This window comes from Halichoerus grypus, chromosome 10 (assembly GCF_964656455.1).
Source record: "Halichoerus grypus chromosome 10, mHalGry1.hap1.1, whole genome shotgun sequence".
Taxonomy (NCBI): Eukaryota; Metazoa; Chordata; class Mammalia; order Carnivora; family Phocidae; genus Halichoerus; species Halichoerus grypus.
The window spans coordinates 89,040,545-89,058,548 of NC_135721.1; the positions used below are offsets into that span (position 1 = coordinate 89,040,545).

The 18,004-nt window shown below is 35.8% G+C and overlaps 1 protein-coding gene across 10 annotated transcripts in view; it reads left to right on the forward strand.

Moving 5' to 3' along the window:
• The window catches only part of REV1 (REV1 DNA directed polymerase), a 101,463-nt gene that overhangs the window by 58,865 nt on the left and 24,594 nt on the right, over positions 1–18,004 (forward strand). For 7 of the 10 annotated variants that reach the window (XM_078056813.1, XM_078056812.1, XM_036105247.2 and 4 more), the window contains 5 exons: positions 3,143–3,295; positions 6,158–6,867; positions 9,410–9,517; positions 10,970–11,086; positions 15,607–15,715. In XM_078056813.1, the coding sequence (XP_077912939.1) occupies positions 3,143–3,295; positions 6,158–6,867; positions 9,410–9,517; positions 10,970–11,086; positions 15,607–15,715 (1,197 nt within the window). Of the gene's footprint in view, positions 1–3,142; positions 3,296–6,157; positions 6,868–9,409; positions 9,518–10,969; positions 11,087–13,598; positions 13,756–15,606; positions 15,716–18,004 lie in introns of those variants that run through there. The other 3 variants (XM_036105249.2, XM_036105252.2, XM_036105254.2) reach the window with 3 other exon arrangements.

An 18,004-nucleotide genomic window follows, 5' to 3' on the forward strand; every position in this document is an offset into this window, starting at 1 on the left:
GTTGTTGGTTTGGAATTGATGTTGTAAATCATCGGCCATTCATACTAACTCCCTAAATTTAAATATGTCATCTTGATGAGCCATAACTTAAGTGATTTATATCTTGAAATGATATATAATATATGTGAGTAATTGCTAGATTTATGAAAGTTAAAATTTAAAATATTAAAATCCTCATTTGTAAAAGAAGGCTTAATATTGATATGCTATGATTAGGTGAGAAATAATTTATGCAAAGTATCTAGCACAGTGCCTGACCCATTGTTAGAGGCATAATACATAAGAAGTTCTTTTGTTATTTTTATTCTATAAACATTATCAAGTATTGGAAAATTAATTCCAAAATGTCAAAAGTGCATTTTGAAAAAGTCCATTTGACTTCCAGAAAACCAAATGTATCTTATAGATTAAGGGTTTTTTAAACTTTGGGGGATTAAGTTGATGGCCCATCTGTGGAACATCTTATTGATTCCTTTTGCTGTTTTCTCATGACCTGTCCCTTCGTTACATAGGATCATTGAACGTGGCTTTTAGCTGTTTATCTCCTTAAAAAAGGAGCTGTGCCGTTTTCAGTTTAAGAAGTTAGTATCATTCCAGAGTTGGGCTGTGTGGTGTCATGTACAGACAATCCTATCATCATGCTAGGGCTAGAATTGGATCTGAGAATATTAGTCTGACTTTGGAGGGAATGGGAGAGATCCATAGATATTAGGAAAGTGGGCTAAAAAGGGTGCTTGCTGGGTGGAACTTGATTTGCTTAGAAAATAGTAGTTTTCATTATAGCTTTTTTTTTTTTTTTAGCCTACTCTTCCTTCTTGCCCTGAGTACAACTAAAGAGAGAATACAATTGAAAAAGCAACTTACGGCAGTTATAAGTTTTAAAGTTCACTTGAATGGATTTTATTTCAGTTTGAAGTCATCTATTTTTTTAAATTTTTTATTGTTATGTTAATCACCATACATTACATCATTAGTTTTAGATGTAGTGTTCCATTATTCATTGTTTGTGCATAACACCCAGTGCTCCATGCAGAACGTGCCCTCTTTAATACCCATCACCAGGCTAACCCATCCTCCCACCCCCCTCCCCTCTAGAACCCTCAGTTTGTTTTTCAGAGTCCATCGTCTCTCATGGTTCCTCTCCCCCTCTGTTAATCATCTATTTTTAAATAACTGATTATATGTCCTGTTTGCTTCATTTTACATATGAAAAGGCAGAGCTGATAAGGCTAACTCGCCCAAGAATAGCAGGATTCAGAATCCAGATTTTTCTGACTCCTATTTAGGTCTGTTCTTTGCCATTTAATTAAGCTTATTATAGATGAATTGGCCCATGTGGAAATGGATCAGCCTGAGCATATGTCTTAATATATAAAATAAATGCCCACTGTCTACATGTCCTAGCATGGAATCCTTTTGGGCAGTCACAGTACTGTTTTGTTTCATACTCTAATCCCAGTCTTGTTCATCTCTTAGTAGTGTTTTTATGAGATTTTATTATACTTAAAATTTTAAACATTATTTTAGTTATTTAATGAATGGTACATGACATGTTTTCTTTGTTTTCCTATTTTTAGTTTGAGAAGTTTAAAAAGCAGCTACCACTTCTAAGTGTGTGGGGTGATAACTTTGCTTTGATTAGAATTCCCTGATGTCTGTGTATGTGCCATTAAACCTGAGTTAATGTGGGCATGATTATAGGGCCACCACTTCTAAGAGGCAGGGGAGTCCTTTAATGGAGAAGCCTATGTGCATTAGTTTTAGGTAGGAGATTATCTTATGAAAACTTTGCCTGGCAAATCTTACCCTTTTATGTAGTATATTGTAAATTAGGGATTTTCAAATTTTTGTCATAACCCTTTTTTTCAGACAATTTAATGTTGACATTTGAAGGATAGAATGGGAAGGTGCTGCGATTGACCCCACTGCCTCATCAAGCCTGACAATGCCATGGAGCACAGTTTAAAACCCCTGTCCTAAGTTATTAAAGGCTGATTTTGTTTTTGTTGTTCTTCGTTGTGTGTTGAGTCTTTTGTAGCAGGGGACCCTGCCTCCTGTGGTTAGGTTTCCCAAGTGGGTCTGCTGCCAGTGAGAGCCGATGATTGTTGCAGTTCATGCCAGCTGGGGGTACTGGTTCCCAGCCAGATCTGCCCTTTCTTTTTAAGTTCCCAAACTACAATGTGTTAGCACATTTGTTAGGTACTTACAATACTATGAAGAGCTCATACTTCCTGTGGGTTAAAACGTTGTTTCTAATTACATTTACTATTAATATTAGAGTGCTTATTCAACTCAAATAAAAATTGATCGTGATTTCACCTTATGATTTTTTTTCATTTCTCTTGTGTTTTTGTATCTTTCTTCAATTTATTCTTCATAGAAAATGTGTAGGACTCTAGTTTCTGGTATAGATTTGGCTTTTTTTTTTTTAATTGGTATCATTTACATTTTTCTCTCACAGTACTAGCGTTCTTCTAAAATTATTCTTAATTGGCTAACTAGCCAAGAGACACATTTCAGACTATCCCCCAATGACTTTTAGGTAACATTGTATCAGAAAATATATTCTCGGTCTTCAAGTGCTTACGAATGAATAATTTACTCTCAGTTATCTGTAATAAGAAGACATTCTGTACCCTGTAGGAGAAAGGGCAAGAAGTTTTATACATATTTTCATACCTGTTTTATTTCCTTTCCTGATGTCATAGTGTGGAAACTGGGAATCCTGGAAATACTTCATATGTGAAATGAGATTTGAGAAAGTCTTGGTGATTCTATATGAATTGTTTGAGGGGGAATTGTGGTAAATATTAAAGTCATGATGATTAAAATATTTAAACTCTGCATGCAGTTTTGTCATCCTACTCTATAGTTATTTTTTCCCCCTCCTGTAGGGTTGTTGGGCACTAACTCTTTAAAGTTCAGATGTGTGTCTTTTCATGGGTAGAATGTCTTATTCTTAAGTGTTTAAGGAAGATGATATTGCATTAGAGCCACTAAAACCAAGTGAGAGGAAATAAACTAGGAAAACTGGTGGCTCATTGTTGGTGAAAAACTCCCATCATTTCAGACGTTGAGTTTTCATGAAGCTTATTTTCCCCAAGTATTGAACTCTTAAATTAGTGTTACTTTTTTGTTTCAGCATCAAAGCTGGACGACTGCTGTCCTGCATTCCCTATCAGCTGTACAGCAAGCAGTCCAACATGCAGAAAGGTCTCAACTTTAATCCTGCGTGCAAAGCTGAGGAACCTGGGCCAGGTCCAAGCAGTGTAGCCAAACAGCTCAACAACAGGGTGTAAGTTGGTCTACGTTGCGGAAAGCTGCAAAGCTGAGTTTTAGCAGTGGTCTTAGCCCCTGGTTTGCTGAAGATAGAAACAAACACAAAACCTGGCCATTCATCTATATTAAACATGTTAAAATTTATGTGTGGGTGTCTTACCTAAAAATTGTTTTTATATTGAAAGTTTCATAAATAAAATGTAAATAAGAAAGCTTTTCCAGTCGTTTTAGATTCCCATGTTAAACTAATGGATCTTAAATTATTAGAAGTAAAATTTCCCATGGAAAGTAATTATTTCCATATAAGTAATTTGCTGTGGAATGTTGCTTTCTCAAAAAAATGAGCTAACTGTGCCAGGTATACTTTTGTTGTGTGCTATATACATAATGAAAATGTTAACATTTCTAGGTGGTTTTGAAAAATTCCAAATTCGTAGCAAGTTTACTTATGTTAATATTTTTATATCAGTAAAAATTTAGCTGGTGACTCTCAGTGTTACAGTTAGAGGTAACTCTAGACTTGAGTCCATGTGGCAGGTTTTAAAATATATACTGCTTAAGCTTTAATTGCAATAATCTTGGATAAAATGGTTTCATGATTAATTGGTGTGTTGCCTTAACGTGTATATCAGGTGGTTCATTATCGTTAGCCTTCTCATACTTACTAAATTGCTTGCTTTGGGAGTTGGATATATTTTTTTTTAAAGGCCAGGAGTCTAATTAACCTGGGGGGATCTGATGTCACCACCTTCTGTAGTTTTTGTTGTTGTCATTTGTTTTTTAGCTTGTGTTCACTTATAAGCATATTCACATGTTTTTCACATTATCTGACACTTGTGATTTTTTTGGTATCATCAAGGTGCACAACAAATAATATCAGAAAATCTTTCTGAATGCACAACTTTATATCTTTTTCTTACCCACACTAATAAAAATAGAAAATGTTTTTTTTTAAATTCTTTGTGCCAATTAGATTGTATTTTTTAATACATGTACACTTTTGCCTAATTAATATATATTACCAGTGCTGTATTTCCACTACAGCTACTTCATGAATATCCATTTATCTAGGCTGAAAAACTACAGTATAGAAAAAATGTATATTAGCAGTGTGTTTATTGCCAGTATATGCAATTCTGTTGCATATGTTGCTAGTATACGTGGAAGGAATCTTTATTTGTGATACAGAGAACTAGACCTCAGGCTTTTCTGATTTACTTCACTTTTGTTGCTCTCTGTGATCTTTATGTTTTGGTATATTCAATACATTTTATGAATTCCTTTGAAATTCTTTTATGTGACTTCTTGTTCCCTTGCTTTCTCTTTATCTCAAGGGCCAGATGCGGAAGAAATTAGGTTTTCTTCTTCTTTTAATCATTTCCCGTTGGTCGTCTTTTTCCCTTTCACTGGCATGCATCTGTGAGGATTGGACCTAATCAGAGTTGGCTATCATATTCCATGAGATGGTTTAGCCAGACAGGGCCAACCCAGAAATGGGTGGTAATGTTTTGCATCTGACTCATGTGTGACTTCTCTGTGTATTCAGACTGTTACTACTAATATATCATGTTGGTATTAGAATGAGGGACTTTTTAGATTAAACCTGGTAATACTGTGGTAACCTCACCAATGCCTGGGTGCCATGTATCAGGCAACCGTTTCTGGAGCCTGAACTGTAATTGGATTAATGGTGTGGGTGTTTCTAAGTGGAATGAATTACTGTTCTGTAATTCAGGTTTTTGTATTTGTTACTTAGATAATTTTTGTGAACGCAAATGAGTTCTGTCTTTATTATAGAGCATTACTAAGCAAACATCTAGAAGAGTCACAGTGTGAATTTAGCGGAACATTTGTCATAGGTCCTGCGTTTATAAACTTGTCATCAGGAAACTTGGTCCATATTGCCTTGGACCACCCTGGCATCTGAATATGCTTTTCTTAGAAATGAAATGCCATTTCCTCTGTTAATAAGCAAGTGTCCTCATTTTTCTAGGTATATTTTTTTCCTGAATTACCCATACACATTAACCTGGTTCTTACTTTTTATCTACTCATGCAACAATTGGCCCCATTAATGGATTAGTACATATAGTCTGTCAGTCTTCCTGAGTGAAACTAACTGGCCCTAGGATTGTAGCAGTATTGGATTTAATATGTTGAACAGTGCCTTACATAAAACTAAAACTAGGAATAATCATTCAAATAAAGTTTCTTACCAATTTTTATGGGAGCTTTTTATATTGAGTCCCATAATTTATTGACTCCCTAGTAAATGCCAGACACTGTGCTTCAAACTGGATATTTAGCGATTTACAGGTCCCATTTAATTTTTAGTGGGAAAAGTGATTGAAACAGTTTTTCTTTTTCTTTTCTTTTTTTAAAGATTTATTTATTTATTTATTTATTTATTTGAGAGAGAGAGAGAAAGAAACAGCATGAGAGAGGGGATAGGGTTAGAGGGAGAAGCAGGCTCCCCGCCGAGCCGGGAGCCCGATGTGGGACTCGATCCCAGGACTCCGGGATCATGACCTGAGCCAAAGGCAGTCACTTAACCAACTGAGCCACCCAGGTGCCCTAGTTTTTATTTTTCTTCAGTCTGAGATTCCATTGTATTTCTTCTTTGGGAGTGTTTGAAGTTTGAAAAAAAAAAAAACCAAACCCTAAAAGACTGTTTATATTCTAGAATTTTCCTAGTTACCTTGCTACTTTGGTTTAGCTAAGAATTATCTTTTGTTGGAAGAGGAAGAATATAAAATTTATGGCTTAATTTTTCAGAGAAATATTGAAGTGCATATCTCTAAGACCATGTTTACATTAAAAATTGTTTTAGCCTGAAAGTCACACATTAATTGAAATTAAATCTTCTCTCCTGCTATAGAAATCACATAATTAAGAAGATTGAGACAGAAAATGAAGTCAAAGTCAATGGAATGAACAGTTGGAATGAAGAAGATGCAAATAATGATTTTAGTTTTACGGAGCTGGAGCAGATCTTTCCAGGAAGGAAACAAAACGGAATTCCGCATCACAGAGACAGCGCTGCCATTTTTAATGGACACACTCCTAGCTCTAATGGTGCCTTAAAGACGCAGGATTGCTTGGTGTCCATGGGCCACAGTGTTGCCAGCAGGCTTTCTCCAGACTTTGCCCAGGAGGAGGAGCAGGCCGAGAAGAGCAGCACTGACTTCAGAGACTGCGTTGTGCAGCAGTCGCAACAAAGCACTAGAAACACAGATGCTGTGCGGAATCCACACAGAACTAATTCCTTCTCCTTATCATCTTTGCACAGTAACACTAAAATAAATGGTGCTCACCACTCCGCTGTTCAGGGGCCTTCAAGCACAAAAAGCACTTCTTCAGTACCTACTCTTAGCAAGGCAGCACCTTCAGTGCCATCCAAACCCTCAGATTGCAATTTTATTTCAGACTTCTATTCCCGCTCAAGACTGCATCACATATCAATGTGGAAGTGTGAATTGACTGAGTTTGTCAATACCCTACAAAGACAAAGTAGTGGTATCTTTCCAGGAAGGGAAAAGTTAAAAAAAATGAAAACAGGCAGGTCTGCACTTGTTGTAACTGACACAGGTAGATACTTACTAAAATTGTTTTCTTAAGAAGCAATCATGCTTGACCATTTTGTTCTTAAGCTGTCATTGATGTTCTGATCAATACTAAGCTCTCATAATATAAAAGTCTTTAAGAGTATCAGGATATATAAGTTACAGTGAGCCTAGCAGATTATAGAAAGCTTTCTTATTTATTATTTTTTATAAATTTAGATTTAAATGTGGCTAACTGAATATTTTTAGGTAATTTAAACAGTAACAGGTTGAGATTCTGAGCATTCATTCATTCCTCATGTAGACCTTGTCAGTTGTTGAAGTTTTGAACTGTGTAAAATATTACATGTATTATATTCGGTGCATAAACTCCTGTAAGAATAAATTGGTTTGGCAAGAGTAACTGTTAATTCCAGAAGCTGGCACCTTAATGATTTTTAAATTATTAAATAACTGACATAATATCTATTGTAATGTTAGTGGTAAACTTGTAGTGAGAGTAAGTATTTTCACATAAAAGTAGATGGGTTAATTGTATTTTGTTTTTTAATACTTGTCTTCAAAAGCAAACAAAACCAACGATTACAGGCTATATTTCTGTGCAGTCATTATCGATTAGTATATGCTCTGAGGTTTGAGGTGCTTTTTACAGAATATATGGTTTGGTTTTGTTTTTTGGAGAGAGATCTCAGATTATCTAATACTACCCTTGAACTGAATAGCTGTGGAAACTGAGGTACAGAGGGAAGCTCATGGTTCTGTCCTAGAAAGTGATAGATCTTCTCCATGTGGGGTTTTTTCTGTTTTGTTGTGTTTGATGTATTCCTAAATGCTTTCTGTTACTTATGAAATATTTCAGAATAATGTTATAGGTATTAGATTATCCATACATCATCCCTTGACCTTATATGGTAAAGGTCATTTAATTTTGAAAGCTTCAAAGAACTATTACAAATTAGTTTCATGAATGGGAGTAAAATGATAAATTTTTGTATTGTATGAAAGCATTCAGTAGGTATATGGTATATATGCATTCTGTACTACTTGAATGTTTAAAGCAGTTATTTTGGGTTGTTTACATTATGTTTATATAATACTTCTATACAGCAGAATTATGGTTGTTAAGATTTATTTTATAAATCATTTCTGGAGATAATATAGAGGCTAGCAAGGAAGTGCATGGCTTTGGAGTTCGATAATATAGCCTGAATGTGAATCCTGGCCCTGCTGCTCTTATCCTGCAGGACGATGGGCCAGTTAGTTCACCTCTCTGGGTCTCAGTTTCCTCTTCACCGTGGAGCGATAGGTAGTCCATGATGCTCACCTCATGGGCTTCTGAGCTTAGGGAAGATAACACGAACTAAGGCTCGATGCCTCGCACGTAGTGAGAACTTGGTAAATGCTTTCACAGTCACAATTTGGTAAATGGAGTTGTCTGAACCTTTGGAGAGTGAAAATGAAAGTTTTGGGAAACCTATCATGAAGACCTACCTTCAGTACTAGTATTTTTTATCAGCAGAAACTCCTTTATGAGATTAGAACTTTTTATAAGCTCAGGGTTCTTATTTCCAGGACTTGTGTATCTTGGACCAGGACCAGGGAGAAGGGCTAAGGATGAAACTGGTAAAGAGGAAAGCTCTTGTTGTGGTTGGATTGGTTAAAACAGCCCTGATAAATCTAATCACGGTGATGAGAAGGCAGAGTCCTTAGGAGAGGACACTCAGCTTTATCTTCTTAAAGTGGCACATATGCTTCAGAGCTGATTTTTAATAGTGTTTAATGGTCTAAGGAGGAAAGTTCATATACATTTATATGTATACAGATTTATATGTAGATTTTTGTTTTATAGACTTTTCTAAATATATCTAGGACAACAGTGTGATGGCTTGAGGGCTTAAATCAGACCGCCTGGGGTTGATTACCAGCTCAGCCTCTTCTTACTGGCTGCATAAAATAATTATTAACATAATATTAATCTGTAAAATGGGCATAATAACATTACTTACCTCAGCATTGTTGTGAAAATTTAAATACACGTTAACCTCTTACAGCAGTGCATGACACCTACCAAACACTCAATAACAGTAGCAATTTTTACTGTTTGTTTTTTTTTTTAATCAAGGAATGTTTGTAGACTGCATGAAATACTGATCATTTAAAGTTACTTAGCTCCATGTAACTAAATATATGAAAACACCTTTATACATTTTGGTAAAATCTTCAGCACACAGAAGTAACTTTAAGATAAGCGTTTAGACATACTTTGGATTATTAGAATTATTAGAATATAGACTAGGAAAACATGGTATCTTCATAATTGATTTCAAATTATGCTTGGAAACTAAATGTGTATCTCTGGATTACTTTTGGAGCAAAAGGAACTGAAATTTGACATCTCTTGAGGTGGTAGAAATGGTCTGTAATAGATTCTGTATTTTTTTTTTTTTTTTTGAGACTTCATTCTACTTATAGGCACTTAAAAATACAGTTTCTAAAATTAAATAGACCTGATTTTTTTAAATATTAAACGTTAGTTTGGGGTTTGAATGTTTTCTTTTTCCTTCTAGGAAATATGTCAGCACTGAGCTCCCCCAGGCATCAGAGCTGTATAATGCATGTCGATATGGACTGCTTCTTCGTGGCAGTGGGTATACGAGATAGACCGGATCTCAGAGGTCTGTATCCTGCTTATATTTTAAGGAAATTGATAATACTGTTATATGTTCTAAAGGATCTAAAAATCTTCTTTGAGAAATATTTATTCGAATTTTCCTTAGCAAAATAAATTCCTGCTTCCAAATTTTCTGGACTCCATTATCAAGAAAGATAAAGGGAAATTAGAAATGCTTTTTTTCTCTCTAAAGAGGTCAGGTCTTTAGGGAAGAATACTCCTCTTCGCCTGAAGGATATTTCATCTAAGACTAATATAGACTGGTATTGGGCATTTTCTACATTTTTATATATTTACTATTACTTTGTTATTAAATGGAAATTTTGTGGTAGCATATGTCTGCAACTTGGGTCACCGAGCTTTCTCTCTCTGGAATAAATAACTTGATTAACTGTCCAGATGCTAGTGCACATTCCAACCTTTTGGTTAGCAAATAATTTTGCATTATTTAATATATTGCTAAGATATGCTGTCATCTTTGTTTTAATGGACTTTCATGTATTTGTGAACTAAGCAGTACTTTTAAAAACATTTATTCTGGGTTTTTCAGTAGTTCTGTCTGTGCTTGAAAGATGTTAACTACTAGCATTTTCTTCTGAGAGTCTGTTCTTCCTTTAAGGAGAGCACAGAAGCTGCTGTGTTAATACCAGGGCTTTATTTTTGTCACGGGTAGCTACTGCTTCAGCTTTGAAAGAAGTTTAGAATGTTAAAGAATTGGGTTTAGCCTGATGAGTCACTCTGATGCATAATTTTTTTTTATTCTCACAACAAGTGCATTCAGTAACCTATATATGAATTATCCATGCGCTTGCTTTAGAAGTTAACAATTTTCTTGTAATTTAATGCATGCACAAGGAAATGAAAGCTTTTATACTAAAGATTTTATACATGAAAGATTTTATAACTAAACCAAAAACTGCGGGACTGTGTTCTCATATTTGATTATATAGTAGGTCAGATTGTGGTCCCTCTGCATATATATTTGTTTCTCTTGCTGTAAAATTGAAAGATTAGTTTAGATGTTACCTTACTTTTCTGATACAAGAAATATAAAACATCTAGATATAGTTGGTTTTTCTTTCCCTCTCCCACCCCTCTAATTCGAATCTAGGATCAGAGTTGACTTGTTTTCTACTGCAAGAAACCAAACAAAAACAATGGGAAGCAAAGTGAAAGCATTGCTTTTAAGTTGAATAAATGTATCATAAATAGTCATAATAGTTTAGTCATAAATAGTTTACTTTTGGAGGGGTGTTGAGAAACTTAGATGATCTTTGCATGGTAATTGCTAACTTTTAAAGATGTTAACTCCTTTATGGATTAATGCCTCAAGAAAGCTAAAGAAAAAAAATGCTGTGTTTTTTAAATCTTGTGAAAAATTTTCCTTTATATGTTGTCAGTGTTGTTAACATTCCTGTACTTAGATTTAAAAATAATTTTTTTCTTTTCCTCACAGGAAAACCAGTGGCTGTTACAAGTAACAGAGGCACAGGAAGGGCACCTTTACGTCCCGGTGCTAACCCCCAGTTGGAGTGGCAGTATTACCAGAATAAAATCCTGAAAGGCAAAGCAGGTACAAATGAGCTCTCTTTGAAGTCACGGTGCTCCTGTTGAAGACGTCTGGATTTTGCTGCTGGTGTTCTTGTTACAGAAATGAAAGAGTTGAAATAATGAGCTTTTTCATTCAAGGGTTTTAAAGGTGTCAGTGACATTTTAAAGCAAAATCTGTATGCAATACAAATGACTGGTTCATAGCCCTGCTTTGTTGAACTGTATGATATTTTCCTGGGACAGAGAGTGAAGAATGTTTTATAGGGTGTGATTAGTTTGCTTTGTATACAATTAGATTGGGGATGAAAATAAAATCCTGGACATCACTTTGTGGAAGCCTCTAGACCGGAGAGTTAATTACTAGTTTGGTCACTGATCACAGTAAAGACACTAAAGTTCATGTTGCTAAAGATTTGTATGAGGCAGTAGAATAAGAAACAGTAGGACTTCATTTACTGGAATAAGAAGATAAAACCAGAAATCATTCCCCATGTCTTTGCTGAACCTGTTTCAACATTTTCTTGCCTCGCCGGCTTTTGAATTTTTGCTATTAATAAATAAAAATCATAACTTAGACTGTTCACAATACTATTAAGATTTTTATATCTGTTTTTCCCCCTGAGTAAATTCCCTGAGAAATACTTGCTTGCAAATTAAATTCTTTGTCACTGATCAGTTTTCCTCATAGATGTCTGCAAGGCCAAAAAAAATTTTTAAATTAGTTTTCCAGAAAAATATTAATCAGAAAGTAGGCAGAAATTAGGTACACAGTGGAATGGAAGGCAAAGCAGTTAAATTTCATCCTGATTATTTCTGGTTCCTGGTTTTCAGTTATGAAAACTTGGGATTATTTTAGAAATCTCATTGAAGTTAAGGCTAAAGGAAAGCCACTGGACATTTCTGAGGACCTTTTTTGGGATTACAGTCTTTTTTTGGCTGTGATTATCTGTGTACAGGTATGAGTACAAAACAGTAATGATAGATATGTCTTTTTGCTTCATGTGTATCTGTATTTTCCAGATTTCCTAAAGCTTTTCTTGGTTTTTAAATCTTTTAAGAGATTTTTGAGATTCTAGCATTTTGTGTGTCATGGGTAGGTCTTGGGGTAGCCAGTAGTATTGAGCTCGTTAACACTTAGTTGTATTGTGGTATGTGACAGTATGGGTAGTTTCTGAAGTATTGGTTGTATGGTTTTGTGGTAGGTTGGTTTTTCTTTTTGTATTTTCTGTGTGGCATTAAAAATATGAAATCTTAAGTTTTAGAGAACAAATAAGTAGCTTAAGGAAATGCATAATACTTGTTATCTATTGGGCACTCAGTTAAAAAACTCACTGAATGAACGTTGAAAGAAGGAAAAATACCTTGGACATAGCATTCGGTAACGTCGGTCAGTTACCCAGCGCTCAGCTCCTCCGGTGGGTAGAATCTTGCGTTTGCCATGCGCGTCTGTAGTTTGGCAGTCTCCGTCCAGAAGTTTGGCCTTCGCAAGTGCACATCCTTTAGGAGTAGCAGAGAACGAGTCCTCTTACGTCTTTCCTTCCTTCACAAGTGATCTGACCATACACAGTTTATTAACAGAATACAGTCATTGGTTACTTAATTATCTTCATCAGTTTAGCCACTGGATTTTCACAACATTGTAATGACCTTTTATAATTCACATCCCCTCCACCTCTAAATGTGGGTGGTAAGTTAGAAGGTAAATATTAGGAGAAATATTGAAAATTCACTTGCCATTGAAAACTGTCAAAAATAGATGTTTCTGTCACTAGAAAAGGTGAATATGATACTTTGCATTTTATATTCTTTCTTTAACTTTATATCATTCACTTTTATTTCCTAAGCCTTTGACCCATTAGGAGCTTACCTAAAATATTTATAACATAAAATGAACAGATTGTCCTTTATTATAAAGTTTGGTTGCAGCTAACCTTGTACTTAGAACTTGGTTTTTTCAGTGCCTTTGTTCTTCTTTCCTTGTTATTCCCTGATCTTTCTTTCTCTGGGTCCTTATCACATGACACCAAATTTTAAAATATCGAAGATCAATTTAGGAGTTAGAACCTTTGGCTTCTGCACGCTAGCTTTAAAAAAAAATCAGTTCTGATGTTTCGGCTTGTATGTCTAGGCAAAGTATTAGAACAGATAGCATCTTCAGCCCTTTATAGGTAGAAACTTTAGTTTCTTATTCGTCATATTCAAGAACTCTTTGTCTAAACGGACCAGTGTAACCAGGGGCTCTCCATCCACGACTTCCTTTGGAAGCTGCTTCCTGAGCCATACTCAGCAGTGACGCTTCTCATTGATGGTCTCATTATTTGGAATCCATTTGTACTCAAGATTTTGTGGTTGGGGGCCTTTACCTCTTCCTGGATTCCAGGATGCAGATGTTTTCTTATCCCTTCGACAGCTTCAGTGTTCGTTCTAAAGAACAACAGTTTTTAAAATCGTGTTAGTTATAGATTTATTCTCAGCGATTTCTTTTTCACAGACTTGGGTCCTGGCTTCTGATTTCTCCAACCGTTCCTGCACATTCTTCATGTGCCCGTCTAGTTTGTCAAGTTTTGATGAGCAGTTCTCTACTTTGCCCTCCAATGAGGACAGTGTGTCCCTGAATTTCCCTGAATCTCCCTTGAAGCAACTCACTGCGCTCGTGGAGGGATCCACGCACTCTGCCGCCCTGTGGAAAAGGTCAGCCGGCCCAGTGAAGAGAAACATGAGGTGGTGCCTTTCAGGCAGGGCATTGGGAGCCCAGGGACCACAGACACCTGTTTTCACCTCAAGCATGGTTTTTCTATAATTTTCAAGACAAGTATCGTAGATTATTTGACTAGACCTTCAAATAGAAGTCCCCTAGCTCCCCAGCTTTTAAGGCATAAGGTCATGGTTATACTTGTGCAAGGCAGCTGGTTGTGGCTCTTCAAGCTTCAACTCTCTTTGTTGTTTGGTTTAGTAGCACCCTCTCTTGAACTGTGATACTGACAATCCTGAAATTCTTGCAGATTTTCAGCTTAGAATAATGGACTCTGAAAGCAGATATTTAGCCTTCTGAGATGCTTCAGAAAAACAGGGAAGTCTGCTTTGCCTTCTGTTTTTAATTTGTCATGGTATAGCATATGTTTATCATAATATATCAGAAATCATGGCTCAAATTATATACTCTGCTGTTTTAATTTTTTGAGGCAAGTGGGATTTGAGCCCATTAAGATACCAGTCCTTACAGTTTGATTTGCATTTATGGTTTGTGTGTATGGGTGCTGGAATCCAAAAATGCTTGTATGGGTTGCGTAGTTGAGTAAAAGATGTTGACAATTTCTGGAGTCAAACCAAGAAGAGTTGTTTTAGCCCACAAAGCTAGACACTTTGCCATGTGTTTCTGGTGGTGCTTTAACTTGGCTGATTTCTCATGGAACATTTTATTTGTGAAATAAGCAGAAAAGAAATACTCGGTTTGCTAGTTACGTATTGTTATAATGTACTCAAAATAGGTTTGTCTAGAATTAATTGAAATGGTGTATCTTGGCTTGTTTTACTAACTAATGGCATTTTTGTTCATTGTATTAGAACTATGGCTGAGATTGTGTTTTAAGAATATATGTTTTAAAATTATATTCTTGGGACGTAGTAATATCCCAAGACCAAGAACTGAAGTTGTGTTTTAATCTTTCTCAATTCCTAGTGAAGCTAAAGGTGGTAAAGGAAGTAAAGTGGCATATAGTCAGTGCTCTTGAGGTATGTGCTTTTATAATCTAGTGTGAAGCTGTAAATTTGGTTTGGATGTTAAGAAATACTAGTGAGTAGTACTGTTTAGGCTAGCGTTTTCTGTAAAGCAGTTGGTATTCTGATCACACTTGAATGTTTTTAATTCAACATGCCTTGTTAAACCATTAAAGTAGAATTTACTGGAAGGGGTCAGTGTTGTGAAGCTCTTTTACCTGATGTGTGTTCAAAAGAAAAATCTTAAATTTAGGATGAAACCTCTTTATGGTATGAGATCTACTGAATTGTTTGATTGAATGACTTGTAGGAAATTGGTGTTTTGTTGAGCATGGTGTTAAGTAGGTTTCAGTTTTGCAGGTAGTTTATTTAGGAAACAGCAAAGAATATTCAGAGAAATGTATATTTTCCATTAACTGTTTCCCATTACAGGGAGCTGTATAATCCTTTCAAGAATATAGGAGGGGATTGATCGTCTTGATAACTTTTCATCCTTTTTCATCTCAAGAGACTGTTTAAGGGATAGTTTATATTTATCTTTTGATATATTTTGTAAAAAAAACAAAACAAAAACACAAGCCTTTACTAAAACGGAACACTTTGAATTTATCATGTTTTTGTCTGACCGCTGGTGAAGTATATAATGGAAGCAAACCATTTTAGAGCTATAGGTTTTCTTTTATTAAGAAGACCAGTACCAATGGATATAACTGTATTTGGAATTTATTAAACATTTATATATGAAAGGAATGGAAAATATATTTCTTGAATGAAAGTTAAAATAAGTTTTTAATGTATAATCATTAAATTTTATTATTTTTAAAGCAGAGATACCAGATTCATCATTGTGGGAGAACCAAGATTCTGCACAAGCAAATGGGATTGATTCTGTTTTGTCAAAGGCTGAAATTGCCTCTTGTAGTTATGAAGCCAGGTATGTGGAAATTAAGTGTGTTGTAATCCTTATAAATAGTTAATTTACTTAGTCATTTTTACAGACGCTTTTGAAGTGGATTCAGATGTGCCAGTCAGGCCTGTGTTACACACATGTTATGGGGAGAAATATTTCAGGGCTTCATCCCTTCAGTTCTTTTTTCCTTTCACAAATACTAGAGAACTTTAAATAAATACCTTAGTTTCCTGATGAAATCAGTAGGTCCGACAGTGGAAACCAAAAGAAACTGGACGTCATTTTTTTTTTTTTTTAAGATTTTATTTATTTGAGAGAGAGAGCACGCGCGTGCATGTGCACAAGCAGGGGGGAGGGGCAGAGGCAGAGGGAGAAGCAGACTCCCCGCTGAGCAGGGAGCCCGATTTGGGGCTTGATTCCAGAACTTCGGGATCATGACCTAAGCCGAAGGCAGAGGCTTAATTGACTGAGTCACCCAGGCGCCCCATGGACATTGTCATTTTTAAACCGTTGTCTTTTGAAGCATGGAATTAAAGAATTAGATTTTTTTTTTTTAATTTTTTAAAGATTGTGTTTATTCATTTGAGAGAGTACGTGTGAGGAGAGAGGCAGGGCGGGAGGGAGGGAAAGGAAAAGAATCCCAAGAAGACTCCATGCTGAGTGTGGAGCCCAACATGGGGCTCGATCCCACGACCCTGAGATCATGACGTGAGCCGAAACCAAGAGTCGGACGCTCACTGAGTGAGCAACCCAGGCGCCCCAAAGAATTAGATATTTTTTAATGGGAGAGGGCCTTAATGTTCTTCTGATCTAATCATTCTTTTTTATAGCTAAGAAAAATTCCTTGTAATTTAAAACTCCTAACACTTAGTATTTTCTTCAAAATAATGTTAAAACTTGATCGCCTATTAAATTACAAGTAAATAATTCCATATTGGTATACCCAATAATCTCCATACTTAAAATTGTAGAGTGTTGTCAATTCATTAGTACCAACTTTGTCTGTAGATCTTTATCTTACTGTAAGCTTAACTTTCAGTACAAGAGGAAACAGACATATGTATGTGTTCCTCATAATTAAAAAAAAATTAATCATTTAAAAATAATCAATTGTAATAGTTGTAAAACTAGAGGGAGTAGTAATGAATTGATTAATTTAAGAGAACAATCTTTATTGTTTTCTTTCCTGATAACTGAACAGATGTTTTTACCTTTATAACACAGCAAGCATTCACACAAAAAGTTGGCAAGTGTTAAAGTATTTAATAGTAGAGTCCTCTACCAGTTATATTTTTCAGTCTTTTTATTTATGGCTTTGTCATTCATACTTTTCTTTTTTATTGAGATATAATTGACATACAACATTCTATTAGTTTCAGGTGTACAGCATAATGATTTGATAATATGTAACATTTATCAGTCCTGATTAAAAGTTGGGATTGTTCGGGCACCTGGGTGGCTCAGTCGTTAAGCGTCTGCCTTTGGCTCAGGTCATGATCCCAGAGTCCTGGGATCGAGCCCTGCATCGGGCTCCCTGCTCAGTGGGAAGCCTGCTTCTGCCTCTCCCACTCCCCGGGCTTGTGTTCCCTCTCTCTCTGTGTCTCTCTCTGTCGAATAAATAAAATCTTTAAAAAAAAAAAAAAAAAGTTGGGATTGTTCAAGTCTAATAGGAACAAAAAATATTTCAACGTCATCTAACTGAAATAGTTTAAAATCTTGCCAATTATTTTATTAAAAAGATATTTAACTTTATAATCAAACATTCATAATTATAAAATATTTAAATTACTTTCCATTTATGACATGTGAAACTTTTACTCCTTAGACTAACGTTGCCTTCCTCATTGACAAAATTACATTTTAACCTTTTTCATCGTTGATAATGTAGCCCAAGAGTTGAAAACTTTAATAAAAATGATAAGTCAAATACCAGATGCATTCTGGATTATTGTATTTTTATTAGCCCTGGCAGTTTAGAGCTGATTTTGTGTTGTGCTCAGTAAGGCTAAGTTATGGCGTGACAACGTGTGCATCTGGTGGCTGGACAGTTGTGTTCATATCTGGAGGGCGTGTTGAAGCTCAGGAATGCTCTGTCATTGTTTGAGTTCTGCTCAGCTGGTGGTGAAGTGAAAGCCCCACCCTCTGTGTACTGCCTGAAGGGTGTCCCTTCTCATTTGGCACCCCCAAGCTGAGTGCTGGCCGGCGGGGAGACGGGGGGGATAGCAAGTCTACCTCAAGGGTAAAAGTATTTTCCTGTTCCTGAGGGCTTTGGACTCAAGTAGCCACAGCTTGTCTAGGCTCTAGGCTTCTTTT